This window comes from Hemiscyllium ocellatum, chromosome 50 (genome assembly GCF_020745735.1).
Source record: "Hemiscyllium ocellatum isolate sHemOce1 chromosome 50, sHemOce1.pat.X.cur, whole genome shotgun sequence".
Classification (NCBI taxonomy): Eukaryota; Metazoa; Chordata; class Chondrichthyes; order Orectolobiformes; family Hemiscylliidae; genus Hemiscyllium; species Hemiscyllium ocellatum.
In genome coordinates this window covers 3,207,030-3,228,278 of record NC_083450.1, presented here as the reverse complement: position 1 = coordinate 3,228,278, position 21,249 = coordinate 3,207,030, and the positions used below count along the sequence as shown (strand labels likewise).

General features: G+C 43.5%; 2 protein-coding genes across 4 annotated transcripts in view; one reads left to right on the top strand and one right to left on the bottom strand.

Moving 5' to 3' along the window:
* Positions 1-8,676, bottom strand: part of LOC132805597 (SH2 domain-containing adapter protein E-like) — a 35,318-nt gene extending 26,642 nt beyond the window's left edge. For both annotated transcript variants that reach the window (XM_060820732.1, XM_060820733.1), the window contains exons 1-2: positions 7,249-8,676; positions 3,574-3,703 (exon numbers count right to left, since the gene is read on the bottom strand). In XM_060820732.1, coding sequence (XP_060676715.1) covers positions 3,574-3,703; positions 7,249-8,355 — 1,237 coding nt within the window. In that variant the 5' untranslated portion in view covers positions 8,356-8,676. The remainder of the gene's footprint in view (positions 1-3,573; positions 3,704-7,248) is intronic.
* A 4,613-nt stretch (positions 8,677-13,289) lies between these two features.
* Positions 13,290-21,249, top strand: part of LOC132805598 (tudor domain-containing protein 10-like) — a 34,909-nt gene continuing 26,949 nt past the window's right edge. For both annotated transcript variants that reach the window (XM_060820735.1, XM_060820734.1), the window contains exons 1-3: positions 13,290-13,447; positions 19,471-19,501; positions 20,888-20,982. In XM_060820735.1, the coding sequence (XP_060676718.1) occupies positions 13,372-13,447; positions 19,471-19,501; positions 20,888-20,982 (202 nt within the window). In that variant the 5' untranslated portion in view covers positions 13,290-13,371. The remainder of the gene's footprint in view (positions 13,448-19,470; positions 19,502-20,887; positions 20,983-21,249) is intronic.

The window sequence follows — 21,249 nt, the reverse complement described above, 5'->3', positions numbered from 1 at the left end:
CTGGGCTGTAAGGAAGGGAACGTTTGAAGGCTTATATCAATGCCAGCTTTCGGTGATTTGTCTCATCAACACGGTATCCTCCCTTTTTCGTGGGATTACAAAGCAAATTTACAGTGCTCTGTTCATACCAAGGACTGGGTCCAGATGCTTCTGTTTAATGCACATCTGCACTTTAAGGAGGATTATCCTCCTTGAGAATTGAGAAATTAATGATTCACATTACAGAATACCCAAGTTAGTAAGAATGGAAGAAGAGACAAAACAAATCAAGATGGAGCAACTAAGTAGAGCCACAATAACATTTTAAAAGCCTGCAAATTCATTGTGAGTGACAGTTTTCAGATCCTTAGACTTAGACTTAGACTTACAGTGTGGAAACAGGCCCTTCGGCCCAACAAGTCCACACCGACCCGCCGAAGCGAAACCCACCCATACCCCTACATTACCCCTTACCTAACACTACGGGCAATTTAGCATGGCCAATTCACCTGACCCGCACATCTTTGGACTGTGGGAGGAAACCGGAGCACCCGGAGGAAACCCACGCAGACACGGGGAGAACGTGCAAACTCCACACAGTCAGTCGCCTGAGTCGGGAATTGAACCCGGGTCTTCAGGCGCTGTGAGGCAGCAGTGCTAACCACTGTGCCACCGTGCCGCCCACTACTGCCACTAATCCTGTGGCAGATTAAACTGAAATTTCCTGAATTGTTTGTTCTCACTGTTACACTTCCCACTTTTACCCCAAGAATGTAGGTCTTGTTATTGTACACAGGAAAGCTGCTGAACGTCAATATACTTCATGATGTGAAAGCTTAATCTGTGAATGTCAACAGCTTTTCTCTCAAAAGAAGGCAAACTGTCATCCTCATGTGTGCATTTTGAAGTAGGAACCCTGATCCAACCCATCACTAACCCAGGGGTTACAATAATAATTACAATATCTTCAGAGCTGAAGGACAGAAGATCAGAGAACATTTCCCCTAATCATTCCGTTCAAAAAGTAAAACAGAAACGGTTGGAAATACTCAACCAGTCTGCAGCATTTGTGGAGACAGAAACGGAGTTACTGCTTTGAGTCCCAAACGACTCTTGAACTCTGAAGAAAAGTCATAATTTGATTTGAAATGTTAACTTAATTTCTCTTTCCACAGATGCTGCCAGACCTGTTGGGTTTCTCAAGTCCTTTTTTTTGTTTAAGATTTCCAGCATTTGTAATATTTTGCCTTTTTTTGCGTGCTTCAGGTTGTTCAATTAGTAAAATTTACCATACCATCGGGGAAACCACCAAACAGTTCTGATTCAAATATATTGAAACTATAGGAAGGAAGAAAAATCCATGGAATTTTTAAAAGAAAAAATAAAATTCAGTGTTCAACATTTATGAAATATCACTCATTAGGGCAGCAATGTATGGCACCACTGAGTGGAATGCTGCAAGTTAATTCCTCCCCCACATTCCCAAATTCAGGAGCATGGGATAAATGTGAAGGGCATATTCTATCAAGCTTCCCTTACCCAGTAATTAATCAACAAAAGCACAGATAATGGTCTGATAAGGAAAATAGGATACTATTTCCATGATAGCTCAGTGGGTAATTACACAGTGTGATGTGGTATCAAGCCACACAGCTTAGGATGCTCCCTGTTTGTGTCGTTGCCTGTGCTGAATTTGCTGACATCAGCCAGATAGGGCTTGGATTCCCACTTTCAGTTTCATAGGGACTGGATCAGGGTGTAAGAAACAAGGCACCAGGTAGATTCATAAACCTAAGCTAGAAGATTTCTTCACATCCCATGGCTGAACCTTTATCCAGAGGTATGGGACTTGATGTTAACTCACTCTAAACTCACCCACTTAGACAAAGTCAAAATAGGACCTGATCACCCTAAATTCTCTAACCAATGGAAACAGCCTCTCAGCATCTACCTTGTCAAACACCCTCAAACTTTTTATATGTTTGAATTGTCTACATACCAGCCCATTCTACTCAATTTCTACTCACATTACAACACTCTCATCATAAGACTCAATCTGGTAAACCTTTGTTACACTCCCTTTAAAGCAAGTATATCCTTTCTGAGACACAGAGACCAATATTGTTGCACTACAGGTGTGCATTCACCAAAGACAATTATACCAAGGTTTCATACCGTCATACACCAACCCTTCTCACATTCTTCATTGTCAAATAATTTACTAATGTTGACTATCTAGATTTACACACGTAGGTGCCTCACTGCCACCTTCTCAATGAGAATTCGGAAAAGATAGCAAACACTATCCTTGCATAAGTCCCATGAATGAATAAAACCAAGAATAGTTGCTAGCTTGAGGTACCAAGTGCTGCAGCGAGGATGACCCCATAATTCCTTGTCTGGGTTTGTCCTCTGTCTCAAAAATTAATCAACGCCTTCAGGAGAGGAGGAGAATGAACTGTGTCTCAAAGAATGGACATAATTACAAAAAGTAAATGAAGTGCCTTGTTGGTACCAAAGTCAATTTGGGTCTTACTGTAGTCAAATTTATGAGACTGCAAACCGCTGTTGGAGTGAAAATACATTCCAATAAATAACATAAATACTACAGTGCAATCCTCTAATAGATCCTGCAAGTTTCAGAATAGGCAATGGAATATATCTGTCTCTAGTAACATAGAGCAAGGGAACGTATTTCACAAATTATTACAATCACAAAGTATTTCTAGCAAAGAAACAGGCCTTTCAATGCAGCAAATTGTTTATGCTCCACGTTAGCCTCCTCTCACTCGCCTCAGCTCAACCCATCAACATATCCTTCGCTTCCATGCTCAACCATCTTCCTCTTAAACAGAATTACATGATGCTAAACAGCACAATCCTTCCTATAAGATCCCAGTCATTGCATTTTGTCTATCAGGTAGGCGAAAGTTCAACAGTAAGCAGAAGTCTCATGTTTCTTCACAGAAAATGAGGAAACTTGACTGAAGAAAGGGTTTACACCAGGTCTTGCTTACCCACAAGAAGATCCTTTTGTCAATTTCCTCGGTCATAAAGTCATATAGCACGAAAACAGACCCTTCGGCCCAACCAGTCCATGCTGAGCACAACCCCAAATGAACCAGTCCCACTTGCCTGCTCCTGGTCCATATCCCTCCAAACCCTTCCTATTCATGTACCTATCCAAACGTCTTTTAAATGTTGTAATTGTACCCACATCCAACACTTTCTCAGGAAGTTCATTCCACATACAAACCACCCTCTGTATAAAACAAATTGCCTCTCGTGTCATTTTTAAATTTCTCTCCTTTCACTTTAAAGATGTGTCCCCTAGTCTTGAAATCGATCATCCAAGGGAAAAGACAACTACTATGAATCCTATCTATATAACTCATTATTTTATAAACTTCTGTCAGATCCTATAGTCCAGTTCCAGCCTATCCAGCCTTTCTTTATCACTCAAACCTTCCATATCCACAGTATGTATAACAAATCTTCAGCACACCATGCCAGCTGCGATACAACTTCTTGAAACAAGGTTGATCCTGGCTTAGCCAAAGTAAGCTGTCCCACCTGACAGCTTAGTCACCCTACCTGTGATCATCTGTTGTGCATCATACGGTTCCATGTAGCCATCATTTTCCCCCACTCGTTCTGCATCATTTTGTCCTGTCTCTCGTTTCTTGGCATCATAGGGATCTGCATAATCCTCTACAATGATGACCTGTATGGAGAGGGGTTGAGTCAGATACATAGTATTCAGAGTGGAAGAACTTGACTTCATTAACACATTAGTTTTCTGTGATGTGATCCATTTTTAGTTGACATGTTTCATCTCTTTAAGACTCTATGTGCATATCTGCTCCTCCTCCTCTGCAAAGCCTAACATGCGCTTCAGTTTCCCTTTCCTTTGAGCAGGGGAATATTTGCATTCTGCTTAATGCCTTTCATGGAAGAATTGGTCTCCTTTTGTTCCCAGATGTGTGAGACTCACCAGCTGTAGCGTCATAGCCACAGGCCGAACTACCAAGCCTTTTTTGATTGGGATTATGGTTGACGCATAAATCATGGCAAACTTTCTCTTAACTGGCATCTCTGGGACCAAGAGTGTGCCAGTTGATCAAATACTCCGGATAATCAAGAGATCCACAAAAACAAGTAATAGAAACATAACACAGGGCAAATACTCGTCACTGTTATGTTTTACTGACAGCATAAATCACGTAAATAATAAGGCAACTTTGCCTTAAATAAAACTTACCAACAAAGAGTCTTCTCACTTGCACCCTCAACCGACTACTCATACAACGTGGTATTTGAGGGCAAATTAACTTAATATTGAATCAACTATTGATATTTAATGTGTCCATTCGTTTGAACAAGTACATTTACTTTGAGGTTAATACGTTAAAAAAACTACAATAATTGAACAGAACAATACACTAAACTTCACTCAACTAAATTTGAAGTGTATCATTTTTTGCAGGTTTATCAAGAGTGCCGATTCATTAGATAGCATTAAAAAGAAATTTGCTGTCATGTATTTTCTTATGCAGGATGAGCACAAGTTTTGTGCATATATCAGTACTGTAATTAGCAATGAAGAACAAGTGTGGAAAATACAACCCAAAACTTGTGTGAAACTAACTGATTATCAGAAGAATAAAATGTAGCTGAGCATGCTTCTGCAATGAACTGGTTCAGAATTTGATGCCTGAGACTACCACATGGTGGGATAACAATCTCTCCAAAAATCAAACTTGCAATGGAGAGGGACCAGGAAGAAAGGAAAAATCGTCAGAAAGCCTTGACATACAGAAAGTGTGGCATTGGCATTACCTCCCGTCCTGTATACTTTTAGGATTGAGGTGCACATACATGTGAAACAAGTGTATCTGGACTTGTACGATTGTGAAGCTGCTTTGCATACTCATGTACATGGGAGTTTTGTTATAGTTTGTAAACTGGATGTAATGATCCCATTTTCACTGATGAAGATTCCAATAAAAGCTAAATGTTGCACGTCATCCACTAAATGCCAGCTAGGGTTCAGTGGGTAACACGCTCATCTTTAGCCAGGAAATTGTGGTTTCAAATCCCATGCAGTGACTTGAACATAAAATCCCAGTTTACTGTCTCAGTGTAGTGAGTACTACAATGCCAGAGATGCTAATTCCCAGAGGAGTTGTCAAATCAAGGCCCCATGTTGCATCTCAGATCCCATGGGACAATTTCAACAAACAGCAGGGGATCTCTCACTGGAAGCCAAAATTTATCCCTCAGCCGTGTCTTTGAAATTGATCATCTAGTCACGACTCCACTGGTGCTTGTGGGATCTTGCTATGTGCCTGTGCGCCACATAAATTGCCTTTTTCCTCCATGCAACAAAAAGTACCTAACAGGCTGTGGAAAAGCTAGGGTCTTCCTGAGGATGTGAATGGTGCTGTGTGACTGCAGCTGAAGGGTGACCTTATGAGGTTTATAAAATCACGAAGGGCAGAGACAAGGGTCTTTTCCCTCAGATGAGGAAGTTCAAAACTGGCGGGCATATTTTTTTTAAGGAGAAAGATTTAAAAAGGACATGACAGGCAATATTTTTACACAGGGAGTGGTTTGTGTGTGGAATGAACTGCCAGAGAAAGTGGTGGATGTGGGTACAGTTACAACGTTTAAAAGCCATTTAAGTTCATGAATAGGAAAGGTTTGGAGGGAAATGGGCCTAGCACAGGTAAGTCAGACTAGGTTCGTTTGGGAACATGATCAGTGGGAACTAGTTGGACCAAAAGGTTTGTTTCCATGCTATATGACCCTACAAGTCGATTTTTGTTACTGATTGGGAGGTAACAATAATTAGATTTTGTCCCTATTTTCTCCTCCGCTCCTTTTGAGGCCAATTGGGGTATGGTTCTACAACTCACCTGAACCTTACTCAACTGGTTAGTCTTTACGTTTTAATACTGGAAGAGAGTATTAAAGGCTACTCAACTGTGGAAGGCGTCTCAGCTACTTTCCCAACCCACTTTCTACACAATACATAGCCCAGCAAGAGTCGCTCATCAAGAGCAGTTTCTAGATTAGATTAGATTCCCTACGGTATGGAAACAGGCCCTTCGGCCCAATAAGTCCACACCGACCCTCCGAAGAGTAACCCACCCAGATCCATTCCCCCTGACTAATGCACCTAATACTATGGGCAATTTAGCATGCCAATTCACCTGACCTGCACATCTTTGGATTGTGGGAGGAAACTGCTGCACCCAGAGAAAACCCACGCAGACACGGGGAGAATATGCAAACTCCACACAGACAGTTGCCCAAAGCCGGAATCAAACCTGGGTCCCTGCCACTGTGAGGCAGCAGTGCTAACCATTGAGCCACCGTGCCGCCCACTCTTGGATTTTTCCCTCATGGATATTGCAGATCACTGCAGTGCAGCCTTATCTTAGATAGTACTTGGAGCCTTCCTGCTCTATTTAGCTTAGCAGCAAACCAAACATCCCACTTACTCACTGAGCCATTGAATGAGCTCTCACAACCTGTGTTTCTCACAATAAAATAACTGGCTCAATACAAATCTGACATCCTTTTCTCATTTTGTCTCTGAGCTGTAACGTCCATTCGAGTCCCATTCCAAAGCCTTCAGCACAAAAATCTAAGAAAACACTTCAGTGAAATACTGAGGGAGTGCTGTCAGAGATGTCACCTTTCGGATGAGCTGTTGAATCAAGGTGCTGTCCTCCCTCTCAGCTTAAGATAAAATACTCTGCAAAAGGATCTGCAAATGAACAGAGCATTCTCCCCAAAGTCATGCGCCAATATTTAATCCCTCAACCAAATAATTTTTAAAAAATGATTCCATTGGTGTTTTTTGTGGGTGTTTGCTGTGCACAAATTGGAAGCTGCTTTTCTAACATGATACACTGGTGATTGCATTTCATTGGCAGTTAGGAACTCTGGAATGTCCCATGGTTATGAAAGGTGCTATAGAAATTCATGGTTATCTTTATTATTTGCAAAACATTGAGGTCCTACATGTCAATCCAGATGGATGAACTGAAGGCACAAGAATTCTGCTGTCCGAGGCAAATTACTCCCTCAACCTGCACCACCACAAAAAACTATAAATCACCATTCATCTAAAGCCTTCTGTGGGTTATTGTTCATGCACAACGTATTTGCTTCCATAATATGTCATTGTACTTTAAAAGTAGTCTAACGTGTGATGTGATAAGTTGCTGTATAAAGTTAAGATATTAAGCAGTTCCTTACCGTGTCTTGTTTGGCTTTTCCATTTTCTTCATTCTCCATTGAATTCTGAATCCTATTCATAAGGTTTTTCCCATTTTTCTCTTGATTTTCCACTTTGATCAGTCTGTGTTTTGGTAAAATGTAGCTGGGTCCTGACAGTTTTCCAGGGTTTAGTCCTGCTTTTCCAGAATTTGTCCCAGTTAGTTTCCCCAGGTTCAATCCAGTCTTCCCTGGACTTTGTCCTGTTTTCCCAGATTTCAGTCCATTTTTCCCAGTGTTTGTCCCAGTTATTTTTCCAAGATTTAATCCTGTTTTTCCAGGATTTTGAGTGGGTGTTTTGCTAGCCTTTGGGTCAGGTTTCTTGGTTTTCAAATCAGGCGTTTTCCCAGTTTTTGCTTCAGGCTTCGCTGTTTTCAGATCTGCCTTCCTGGTTTTCATGTCTACTTTTCCACTTTTTACATCAGTTTTCCCTGTTTTTGAGTCTGCTTTGTCAGTTTTTGAATCTGTTTTCCCAGCTTTCTGTTCAGGTTTTGATTCAGTTTTGACTGGATTCTTCGCAGTAATTTTCCCTGGATTCAAGCCAAGTTTCCCAGAAAAACTTTGTCCTGACTTAATGGGATTTTGTCCCCGTTTCAACGATGGGGTTTTGACTGTTTTTCCAATTTCTTCACCATTCCCAGGATCAATGTTGGAATTTTTGCTGTTTTTTCCAGGGATACTGTTTCCAATTTCCCCCGATCCTTTGGGCAGTTTCCCGTTATCTTTCTTTATCGTCAATCCATTTTTTATCAGTCCTGTAGGATTTTTCCCCTGAATTAAATTTTTCTTCGATTCAGTTTTCCCTCGTATTAGTGTGCTGCTGCCTGTCTTTCCTTGAGTCCCCACAGATTTTCCCTGCATCCCGGCATTTGGTGCTTTTCCAAATTTTCCCAGCTCTGACTCATTGTGTCCTCTCTCTACAGCCCCTTTTGCCTCTCTTCCAGCTCCCCGAGGGTTCACCTCACCTTGAGTGGCACGCCGGTTCCTGTTTGTTCCCTCACCGTCTGTTCTGGTCCGGGTTACACCCGTGCCCTCTGGCTTTGGTCGGGTTTTCAAGCTCAGCTGGAAATCCTTGAACCACTTTGCCATAATGAGCGGCAATAGCACAACTTGCCCGGCCACAGGCTTGGATTCTTATCAAGTACAGCGCAACTGGTCCTGGAAGTCTCCAACCTTAAACTAAAATGCAACTCAAACAGAGGATGCAGCAAAATCTTGGCGTTTTCAAAAGTGTGAACCTAGTCAAAAATAAATATTAAAAACATTCAGGGTTTTTAGATCAGCACAGTCTGCTTTTCAACCAGCAATTACATTTTCTTCGATTCTGTGTTTTCCTGGGATTCCAGTCCAAAAGCTCCCTCTCTCCCTCTGAAGATCTCCACTTGTTGTAGACGTGGGCTATTCCACACAGCTTGCTCCTCTCATTAGCTTTCAAACTCCACCTTCCTGCCATTGTGAGTTTGAGTGATGACACAAGTACAGCCACTTCCACTTCTATGGACACCTGATAATTCAACAGTGGCTGGAAAAAAAAGCCACGCAAACATTTTCCATCTCACTGCCATTGTACTCATTCCTGTTTGAATTGAACACAATCAGTCTGAGAATGAACATTCATGGCAGGAGCCAGCTGACACCTTTTTGAAAAGTTTTCAGACACATCTTTTATTAACTTAAAATACAGTAATTCGTATCAAGCTGTGAATCATAATTGTGCCCAATACTTTTATCTACACAATTGTGATCTTCATGTCATACGGTACAATAAACTGATTGTTAATCCCCAATCCTGCAAAACAACTTCTGCACGTAACGTTCCACAACTTAAAAGTCTCTTACCTTTCAAAATTGTATGTGTAGTACGGCCATTATTTCCACATCATGTTCCATACTTACATGATCCTAATATGGAATAAATAGGTGACTTACACTCACTTACATGAGTGAAACTTTATTTTCATTCTTTCAGAGGATATGGGTGTCACTAGGTAGACCAGCATTTATTGTTCATCATAAATTGCCCTTGAGAAGGTAGTGGTCAGCTGCCTTTTCAAACTGCAGCAGTCCTTGTGGGTGTATGAAATCCAGTATTTATAAGGAGGGAAATCCAAGATTCTAACCCAGCAACAATAAAAGAATAGCGACATAGTTCCAAGTCATGGTGGTATTGTTGCTGTCAGGTTTGGCTGGCACACTAGGAGAATGCTATGCTCCCTCCATTGCTTTCTTCCCAGCCTTCCAGCTGCTGTCTTCCCTCGAGATTAGTGTGAGATTTTAATTGGCGTGGGACCTGATATCTGACTACCCCTGATATCTGTCCTAAATCTATTACCCCTCAATTTAGAGCTATGTCCCCTTGAGCTAGCCTTCACTATCTGAGGAAAAAGGCTCTCATTGTCCACCCTATCTCACCCTTTGATTATCTTATATGTTTCAATTAAGTCACGTCTCAACCTTCTCTCCAACAAAAACAGCCTCAGTTCCCTCAGCCTTTCCTCATAAGACCTTCCAGGCAACATCCTAGTAAATCTTCTCCGAACTCTTTCCAAAGCTTCTACATCCTTCTTGTAATGTGGTGACCAGAACTGTACGCAGGTGTGGCCTTACCAGTGTCCTGTACAACTGAAGCATGACCTCGCGGCTCTGAAACTCAATCCCCCTACTAATAAACGCCAACACAACATATGCCTTCTTAGCAACCTGGGTGGCAACTTTCAGAGGTTTATGCATCTGGACACCGAGATCTCTCTGTTCATCAACACTGCCAAGGATTTTACCATTAGCACAGTACTCTGCAATCCTGTTACTTCTTCCAAAGTGAACTACCTCACACTTTTCCACATTAAACTCCTTTAAAATCTGATTGAAGATTTGTAGCTCGGGTATCCGTTGTTGTGGTTCTGCTCGCCGAGCTGGAAGTTTTTGCTGCAAACGTTTCGTTCCCTGGCTAGGGAACATCATCAGTGCTGTTGGAGCCTCGTGTGAAGCACTGCTTTGATGTTTCTTCCGGTATTTATATTGGTTTGTTCTTGCCGCTTCCGGGTGTCCCCAAACTCCATCAACAGACACATTGACCTGGACACCATATACAAACCACTACAGCTGAAACTGACACCCAGAAGCGGCAAGAACATCCATCAACAGACACATCGACCTGGACCCCACATACAAATCACTGCAGCTGAAACTGACATCCGGAAGCGGCAAGAACAAACCAATATAAATACCGGAAGAAACATCAAAGCAGCGCTTCACACAAGGCTCCAACAGCACTGATGATGTTCCCTAGCCAGGGAACGAAACGTTTGCAGCAAAAACTTCCAGCTCGGCGAGCAGAACCACAACAACATTAAACTCCATTTGCCTTGATGGTGTTTTTTTTCTTTATATATAAATGTTTTGTAAAAGATTTTTAAAAAAGCTTTTCAATAAAAATATTTATTAAAAAAAAACTCCATTTGCCACTTTTCAGTCCAGCTCTGCATCTTATCTATATCCCTCTGCAACCCACAACATCCTTCGGTACTATCCATAACTCTGCCTACCTTAGTGTCATGAGCACAAGATGAAGAGCTCATGCTTGAAACATGGACTCTTCTGCTCTTCAGATGGTGCCTGACCGGCTGTGCTTTTCCAGCACCACGTCTTTTGAAACTTGAGCATTACTAAGTTTCTTTCATTAAAAAAAAATTAAGGTTGGGAGAAAGGCTCTTCTAATTTCCCTATCTTGCTGCGATTGAATATGGCATAGGATATGGTCTTGAGTGATGCAAATCAGAACATCCCTCCCTAATAGCATTGTGGTCTCTCTTCAGCATGTTGTCTGCAGCTGGTCAAGAAAGTATCTCACCACCACCTAATCAGGTACAACTGGGCACAGATGATAAATACTGGCCCAGCCAGCAATTGCCCACATCCCACGATTGATTTTTTTAAACGTCCATGACTCAATCCGCTACCTGTATCAACTAGGATTGTAGGTGGTGCACTATAAAGTGAACTAGCTAGAATACAGAAGTTAGAAAGGGTTCACATACTAATGCTTAGGCAACAATGAAGAGAGGAGGAAAAGCAACAGTAAAACATAGGAGTGATATTTACCAGTCCAAATCGTCTTGTATACCTCAAAATGGAGCTCAGTACAACTGGCATGTTCATTTCCAAGTATTTTTTTCCCTCTGGATGGGGTAAGATAAAGACAGAAAGGAAGTGAGAGAAAAAGAATAGAAGGAGAAAAGTCTTTTGTATCTTTTATCACCTCAGGATCTCACCCAGAGCCAATTACATGCTGTCATGATCTACACTGATGGTGGTACTGGACAAGTCAGATTCCAAAGTAAAACCTGGCTCAAGGGACAATAAGTTTAATCTTACTTTTTAGTGTGGAGATCAGTTATTGAGCATTATCACTAGATACAATCAAAGTACATTAAACAAATGTAAGAGTTGCTCATTCAAAAGGGAAAGCACCAACGACATTACAGGGACTATTGAAACTATATCACGACAAAGATCAGAAAGGAACATTCATCCCTTTTTATCACAATGATATCCTGAGAGATACTTGAAACCTCAGTGAAGAGTCACCCTTTCCTTGATACTAAAGCTTCTAGTACGCTTGGCATGGCTGTAATCATAAAGATTGGATGAAAAAAGGAAAACAAAGAAATATAAAATAAACAGAATGGGAAAACATGCTCATGCCATTTAGGAGCTTCAGCAGCTCATTTGTTGGCTGCTTAGGATTACATAGAATATACAATATAGCAATTGGCCATTCAGCACAATCAAACCATGCTGGTGTTTATGCTCATCCTAAGGGTCCTCTTGTTGTTTCATCTAAATTTACCTATTTCCTTCTCCAATAAAAATCTGGAATCAAAACTCTAATGATGACCATGAAATCCTGACAATAGTTGAAAAACCCACCTTGTTCACTAATGCCCTTTTGGAAAGGAAGGCGAAACTGAGATTAGAGTCGAGAGTGTGGTGCTGGAAAAGCACAGCATGTCAGGCAGCAACCAAGCAACAGGAAAATCAATGTTTCGGGCAAAAGCCCTTCATCAGGAATGGAAAATCAGCATTTCAGGCAAAAGCCCTTCGTCAGGAAAGGAAGTCTACAGTCCTTACTCAGTTTGGGCAATGGGGTCTGACTCTTTCTTAACAATTAAAGGATGGGCAACAAACACGGACCAAGCTAGCGATGCCCACATCCCACCAACCAACAATGGAGGAAGAGCTTAATAAGAAAACTCCTGCTGTCATAGCATCATGGACCTATACAGCAAGGAAATAGATCCTATGGTGCAACGTGTTCATGCCAACTAGATATCCTAAGTTAATCTAGTCCCATTTACTGGCATTTGGCCCATATTCCTCTAAACCCTTCCTACTCATGTACCCATCCAGATGTCTTTTAAAGGCTGTAATTATACCAGCCTCCACCACATCCTCTGGCAGCTAGTTCCACACATGCACCACCCTTTGCATGGAAAAGGTTGACCTTAGGTCTCTTTTAAATCTTTTCCCTTTCACCTTTAACCTTTTCCTTCTAGTTTTGGAATCCACTACCCTGTGGAAAAAGATTTTGCCTATTCACTCTATCCATGCCCCCTGTGATTTTCGTAAACTCCTACACAGTCCCTATGTTTCGAAACACAAAAAAAAGGGAGACAGAAAGAAAATAAAAGCAGAATAATGATATAGAACAAAGCACTGCAGGGTGCTAAAGATGTGATACATAAACTGCTGGGAAAATCTGTGGAGGGGAAGCAGAGTCAGCGTTTTCAATGCGGTGAGAGGATAATAATAAAATTTAAGTAAAGGTTAGATAAATAAGGTTGAAGAGGTTAATGGGGAGCAGCTGCCATCGATCAAAGTGGGAGCCAATGGCACAAGATGGCGATGGTCACCCCACGCACGCGGCTTTCCCGCCCTGACGGCGAACGGTCGCCCGCTGTTCCAGGGCCGCCTTGCGGGGCGGAAGTGGCGTCAGATTCCGCCAACCGCTGCGGGGCACAAACAGAGGCCGAAGGGGACATCCGGCGAAGGAGCCTACTACCGGTGGCTGTGGGGCGCGCGCGAGTGAGGGAATCACGTGGGGCGATGGAGCGTGAGGCTCATGGCGGTTCCAGCTTGACCAAGCTTTCGCCGCCTCTTCGTCTTCCCCTGTCCCGGCTGGGTAAGGCCGGCCGTCTGATGATTATCTGACCGCTTTGCCACGACCTACTTCTGGAAGGGAAGCGGGGACAGAGCCCAGTCCTTCAGTAGGACTGGAGTCACCTATAATTGAGCATAGGGTTAGAGTAAAGAAGGCGTGCCCCAATGGGGACTGGAGTCACCTATAATTGGGCAAAGGGTGAGAGTAAAGAAGGGATGCCCCAATGGGGACTGGAGTCACCTATAATTGGGCAAAGGGTGAGAGTAAAGAAGGGATGCCCCAATGGGGACTGGAGTCACCTATAATTGGGCAAAGGGTGAGAGTAAAGAAGGGATGCCCCAATGGGGACTGGAGTCACCTGTAATCGAGCAAAGGGTTTGAGTAATGAAGGCATGCCCCAATGGGGACTGGAGTCACCTGTAATTGAGCAAAGGGGGTAGAGTAAAGAAGGGATGCCCCAATGGGGACTGGAGTCACCTATAATTGAGCAAAGGGTTAGAGTAAAGAAGGCATGCCCCAATGGGGACTGGAGTCACCTGTAATTGAGCAAAGGGTTAGAGTAAAGAAGGCATGCCCCAATGGGGACTGGAGTCACCTATAATTGAGCATAGGGTTAGAGTAAAGAAGGGATGCCCCAATGGGGACTGGAGTCACCTATAATTGAGCATAGGGTTAGAGTAAAGAAGGCATGCCCCAATGGGGACTGGAGTCACCTGTAATCGAGCAAAGGGTTTGAGTAAAGAAGGCATGCCCCAATGGGGACTGGAGTCACCTGTAATTGAGCAAAGTGGGTAGAGTAAAGAAGGCATGCCCTGTTGGGGACTGGAGTCACCTGTAATTGAGCAAAGGGGGTAGAGTAAAGAAGGGATGCCCCAATGGGGACTGGAGTCACCTATAATTGAGCAAAGGGTTAGAGTAAAGAAGGCATGCCCCAATGGGGACTGGAGTCACCTGTAATTGAGCAAAGGGTTAGAGTAAAGAAGGCATGCCCCAATGGGGACTGGAGTCACCTATAATTGGGCAAAGGGTGAGAGTAAAGAAGGGATGCCCCAATGGGGACTGGAGTCACCTGTAATCGAGCAAAGGGTTTGAGTAATGAAGGCATGCCCCAATGGGGACTGGAGTCACCTGTAATTGAGCAAAGGGGGTAGAGTAAAGAAGGGATGCCCCAATGGGGACTGGAGTCACCTATAATTGAGCAAAGGGTTAGAGTAAAGAAGGCATGCCCCAATGGGGACTGGAGTCACCTGTAATTGAGCAAAGGGTTAGAGTAAAGAAGGCATGCCCCAATGGGGACTGGAGTCACCTATAATTGAGCATAGGGTTAGAGTAAAGAAGGGATGCCCCAATGGGGACTGGAGTCACCTATAATTGAGCATAGGGTTAGAGTAAAGAAGGCATGCCCCAATGGGGACTGGAGTCACCTGTAATCGAGCAAAGGGTTTGAGTAAAGAAGGCATGCCCCAATGGGGACTGGAGTCACCTGTAATTGAGCAAAGTGGGTAGAGTAAAGAAGGCATGCCCCAATGGGGACTGGAGTCACCTGTAATCGAGCAAAGGGTTTGAGTAAAGAAGGCATGCCCCAATGGGGACTGGAGTCACCTGTAATTGAGCAAAGTGGGTAGAGTAAAGAAGGCATGCCCTGTTGGGGACTGGAGTCACCTGTAATTGAGCAAAGGGTGAGAGTAAAGAAGGGATGCCCCAATGGGGACTGGAGTCACCTGTAATCGAGCAAAGGGTTTGAGTAATGAAGGCATGCCCCAATGGGGACTGGAGTCACCTATAATTGGGCAAAGGGTGAGAGTAAAGAAGGGATGCCCCAATGGGGACTGGAGTCACCTGTAATCGAGCAAAGGGTTTGAGTAATGAAGGCATGCCCCAATGGGGACTGGAGTCACCTGTAATTGAGCAAAGGGGGTAGAGTAAAGAAGGGATGCCCCAATGGGGACTGGAGTCACCTATAATTGAGCAAAGGGTTAGAGTAAAGAAGGCATGCCCCAATGGGGACTGGAGTCACCTGTAATTGAGCAAAGGGTTAGAGTAAAGAAGGCATGCCCCAATGGGGACTGGAGTCACCTATAATTGAGCATAGGGTTAGAGTAAAGAAGGGATGCCCCAATGGGGACTGGAGTCACCTATAATTGAGCATAGGGTTAGAGTAAAGAAGGCATGCCCCAATGGGGACTGGAGTCACCTGTAATCGAGCAAAGGGTTTGAGTAAAGAAGGCATGCCCCAATGGGGACTGGAGTCACCTGTAATTGAGCAAAGTGGGTAGAGTAAAGAAGGCATGCCCCAATGGGGACTGGAGTCACCTGTAATCGAGCAAAGGGTTTGAGTAAAGAAGGCATGCCCCAATGGGGACTGGAGTCACCTGTAATTGAGCAAAGTGGGTAGAGTAAAGAAGGCATGCCCTGTTGGGGACTGGAGTCACCTGTAATTGAGCAAAGGGGGTAGAGTAAAGAAGGGATGCCCCAATGGGGACTGGAGTCACCTATAATTGAGCATAGGGTGAGAGTAAAGAAGGCATGTCCCAATGGGTTCTGGAGTCACCTGTAATTGAGCAAAGGGTGAGAGTAAAGAAGGCATGTCCCAATGGGTTCTGGAGTCACCTGTAATTGAGCAAAGGGGGTAGAGTAAAGAAGGGATGCCCCAATGGGGACTGGAGTCACCTGTAATTGAGCAAAGGGTTAGAGTAAAGAAGGCATGCCCCAATGGGGACTGGAGTCACCTATAATTGAGCATAGGGTTAGAGTAAAGAAGGCATGCCCCAATGGGGACTGGAGTCACCTGTAATCGAGCAAAGGGTTTGAGTAAAGAAGGCATGCCCCAATGGGGACTGGAGTCACTTATAATTGAGCAAAGGGGGTAGAGTAAAGAAGGCATGCCCCAATGAGGACTGGAGTCACCTGTAATTGAGCAAAGGGTGAGAGTAAAGAAGGGATGCCCCAATGGGGACTGGAGTCACCTGTAATTGAGCAAAGGGGGTAGAGTAAAGAAGGCATGCCCCAATGGGGACTGGAGTCACCTATAATTGAGCAAAGGGGGTAGAGTAAAAAAGGCATGCCCCAATGAGGACTGGAGTCACCTGTAATTGAGCAAAGGGTGAGAGTAAAGAAGGCATGCCCCAATGAGGACTGGAGTCACCTGTAATTGAGCAAAGTGGGTAGAGTAAAGAAGGCATGTCCCAATGGGGACTGGAGTCACCTATAATTGAACATAGGGTGAGAGTAAAGAAGGCATGCCCCAATGGGGACTGGAGTCACCTATAATTGAACAGAGGGTTAGAATAAAGATGGCATGTCCCAATGGGGACTGGAGTCACCTATAATTGAGCAAAGGGTTAGAGTAAAGAAGGCATGTCCCAATGGGGACTGGAGTCACCTATAATTGAGCATAGGGTGAGAGTAAAGAAGGCATGCCCCAATGGGGACTGGACTCACCTATTATTGAGCAAAGGGTTAGAATAAAGAAGGCATGTCCCAATGGGGACTGGAGTCACCTATAATTGAGCATAGGGTGAGAGTAAAGAAGGCATGCCCCAATGGGGACTGGAGTCACCTGTAATTGAGCAAAGGGTGAGAGTAATGAAGGCATGCCCCAATGGGGATTGGAGTCACCTATAATTGAGCATAGGGTTAGAGTAAAGAAGGCATGCCCCAATGGGGACTGGACTCACCTATAATTGAGCAAAGGGTTAGAATAAAGAAGGCATGTCCCAATGGGGACTGGAGTCACCTATAATTGAGCATAGGGTGAGAGTAAAGAAGGCATGCCCCAATGGGGACTGGAGTCACCTGTAATTGAGCAAAGGGTGAGAGTAATGAAGGCATGCCCCAATGGGGATTGGAGTCACCTATAATTGAGCATAGGGTTAGAGTAAAGAAGGCATGCCCCAATGGGGACTGGAGTCACTTGTAATTGAACAGAGGGTTAGAATAAAGATGGCATGTCCCAATGGGGACTGGAGTCACCTATAAGGACTGAGCAGAGGGTGAGAGTAAAGAAGGCATGCCCCAATGGGGACTGGAGTCACCTGTAATTGAGCAAAGGGGGTAGAGTAAAGAAGGCATATCCCAATGGGGACTGGAGTCACCTATAAGGGTTGGGTAGAGAGGGAGATCAGAAGGATTCTGAAGAAAGATAGGGCAGATACCAATGGTGAAGAGGGGATGGAGAAAGTGAGGACTGCAGATGCTGGAGATCGGAGCTGAAAATGTGTTGCACGAAAAGCGCAGTCGATGTTTTGGGCATGAGCCCTTCAGGAAGAGGGGATGCCCCAGTGGGACTGGGGTCACACATCAGGATTGGCTAGAGAGTTTAAGAGTTTAGGAGTTCAGAAGGTTTCAGGAAAAGGATTGGGTAGAGGGTTAGGGTAACAAAGGCATATACTAATGGGACTGGAGTCACATGTAAGAACAGGCAGCAGGGTTGGGGGGATGAAGTGGATGTGTCTAAATGGAATTGGAGTGAGCAAAAATGTTAGGAGGGTGTTGGGGAGAAATATGTAGATATGGTGCCCCAGTGGGGCTGGAATCACATGTAAAATTCAGGCAGATGTTTTGGGGTGAGGTAGGTGGTGTTACCCTTATAGGACTGGAGTCCATTATAAGGAATGGATAAAAAATTAGGGAGATGGAAGGATGCCCCAATGGAACTGGAGTCACTTATGAAGAAGGTTTTTACATGGAATAAAAGAGCACCCTGCAGTGAGTTATACATTGGAATCTAATTGAGGGGTTCAGGGGCTTTATATACAAAATAGATGTTCAGGAGTGAGTTAAGGTAGGGAGTGGATGGGGGGCTGTGGAAGAGAGGTTATGGGCACCACAAATCTCTGCCTCACGTGGTGTTGAGGGTCCATTGCCAGCTGAACTGCCACAATAAGCTGCAGGATTGCATTCTGCTCTGCCTGGTTCTTGCCTCCCAACCCTTCTGACTGTGAAACTTAGTTTCTCATAGGAAAGGCCCTCCATCAGATCTAGGCTTTTAACCTCCTCTCGGGGTATCAGTTTAACTGTGCTTTAATCCCTTTGATGCAATTCTACCAGGTTCTGGAAATCTGTGGAATTCCATTATTCCCCTCTGTCAGATTCCAGTCTATAACTCCTTCCTGAGTAACTTATTCGATATATAATTCACCTGAACCCTTTGATTATATGTCAGCTGGGAAATCACTCCTATATATCTGTTATTCTCTATCTAAGCTATCCTCACACCCTTGATTATATTCTAATCTGTAACTCTCCCCTACTAGGTTATTCTATATATAAATCCTCTGAACCTCTTTATTAGATCTTGGTATCTGTTTTCAATATATAAATGCCCATTTCCCCCCAATCCCTACACTAGATACCAGCCTGTACCTCACTTCTGAGCATCAATTCTATATATAAAGCCTCTGAACCTCTCAATTAGACTCCAGTCCGTAACTCACTGCAGTGTGTTTTTTATTCTATGTAGCAAAGCTTTGAAGCTCTTGACTATATTCCAGTTCACCTCCCTGAACCCTTGATCAGATTCCAGTCTGTAAAACATTGCTGAGTATCTGTATTTAAATATATAAAAACCACCCGAATGCCTCATTTGACTCCAGTCTGTAATTCACTCCCAGGTATCTTATCTAAACATACCTCTTCTCCCCCCCCCACCGACTCTGGAACCTCTAGATTAGATTCCAGTGTTTAATTCCTGGATATCTGTTATTCTATCTATAAAGCCCCTGAACCCCTTGATTAGATTCCACTCTGTAACTTACTTCCATTTATGTGTTATTTTGTAGGTAAGCCCTCAAACGTCATGATTAGATTCCAATCTGTATCTCTTGTCTGGGGTTACATCCTTAGTTTAATGTACTTATCACTTGTTGTTTTCCAATAGATCATGTATATTAGTTCAACAGCACTTTCAGTGAGCCCTGGAGTATCATAAGCTATATCTATTGAAAGTTGCATCGTTTAATTCTGCAGTTGTTTAGTTGGTGGTACTTCAACTGCTGGAACCTTTGCTCAGAATTGAAACTAACTGGCTGCTTGAATTCCTTCAGGTCTTAGGAAGCCTCTGCAGAAAATGAAAATGTAAGTTTCATGCAGCATTATTTTATTCCCTTATGGACGTATAATCTTGGATAGGGAGATTTAATGATGTTTACAAACAGAAGTATTAATTGCCAGCCATGCTTCATAAACTTCCTTCACCATTCAGCAAGATTGTGGCTGATCTGATTAGAACTAAACTGGTAGATCTGTGGGTTTTGGGTTGCTGATGGCCTCTAGAGTGCTGGCCGCATGTGTTTCCATGGTGATATGCCTCACTGCCCATCTTTCATGTGGGAGCAATGCAGTCGATGTGGATGGATTATTTGCCTGCAAGGGTTGTCACAGTTGAGTGATCTTGGCTTGACATCCAGTTGTTACGGTGGAATTTGATTAGATAACCTGCAGTATGGAAACAGGCCATTTGACCCAACAAGTCCACACCCACTCAGACCATTCCTCTACCCTATATTTACCCCGGACTAATGCACCTAACACTGGGCAATTTAGCATGACCAGTTCGCCTGACTAGCACATCTTTGGACTGTGGGAAGATACCAGAGCACCCGGAGGAAACCCACGCAGATACAGGGACAATGTGCAAACTCCACACAGACAGAGGTGGTAATCAAACCAGGATCCCTGGCACTGTGAGGCAGCAGTGCTAACCACTGATTCACCGTGCCACCCTACTGAACCCATGTCACCAGAGCATTTTCCCAGGCCTATGGATTACTAATCTAGTGACAATACTGCTATGGAAGCATCTTGCCTCTGTTCGTTGAATTGAACTTATTGTCACATGTACCGAGGCACAGTGAAAAGCTTTGTCTTGCGAGCAATACATGCGGATCACATAGTTATGTAGCAAAGATAAGTAAATACTAGGTAAACAGCAGAACCAACAAAAACACAAGTATAGGCTTCATCTGACTGTACTCCCCAGTGTTCAGGCTGTCATAGAATTGTACAGCACGGAAATAGACCCTTCGGTCCAACTTGTCTGTGCTGACCAGATGTCTTAAATTAATCTCGTCCCATTTACCTGCATTTGGCATATCTCTCTAAACACTTCATGTCCCCATCCAGTTGTCTTAAATGTTGTAATTTTACCAGCCTCCACCACTTCCTCCGGCAGCTCATTCTATACACACACTACCCTCTGTGTGAAAAAAGTTGTGCTGAAGGTCTCTTTTAAATATTTCCCCTCTCACTTTAAACCTATTCCCTCTAATTTTGGACTGCCCTACCCTGGGAAAAAGAGCTTGGCTATTCTGGGCTCTTAAACAGTTAATTAACCTGCTATTAGTACAAAATGCTAAAGGAATGCAGGTTACAGGCAGTTGAATTACTGCTGTCTTATCAGGCATTAGTGTGCTTCTGGAATTGAAATAAGATTGGTTTTGTCTATTCCTATATTGATCCCAGGGCGACAAATGAAAGCATTGAAAAGCAGGTAGCAAGGAGGGTGATTCACCGTGAAGGAGCTTCTAGCAGAAGACAGGAACCAAAGAATTCAAAAGGTAAGTGGAAAGGGTTAACATATATCGTTTTTTATTCTTCAGATATTCTCTTCCCAAGTCTTCAATGAACAAAGAGATTTGTCATTTTGGGGCAAGAATAAATGAGCAGTCAGAAATACTGTAAGTTTTGAAAAGAAAACTTTATCAAAATTGTTCTTGGGGTTATACAACGCCAGCATTAACTACTTTTCGTTTTTGTCCACTTGGGAAGGTGTGAACTGCTGCAGTCAATTGGCAGCAGAGTTGCTAGCAGACTATTACAGAGGG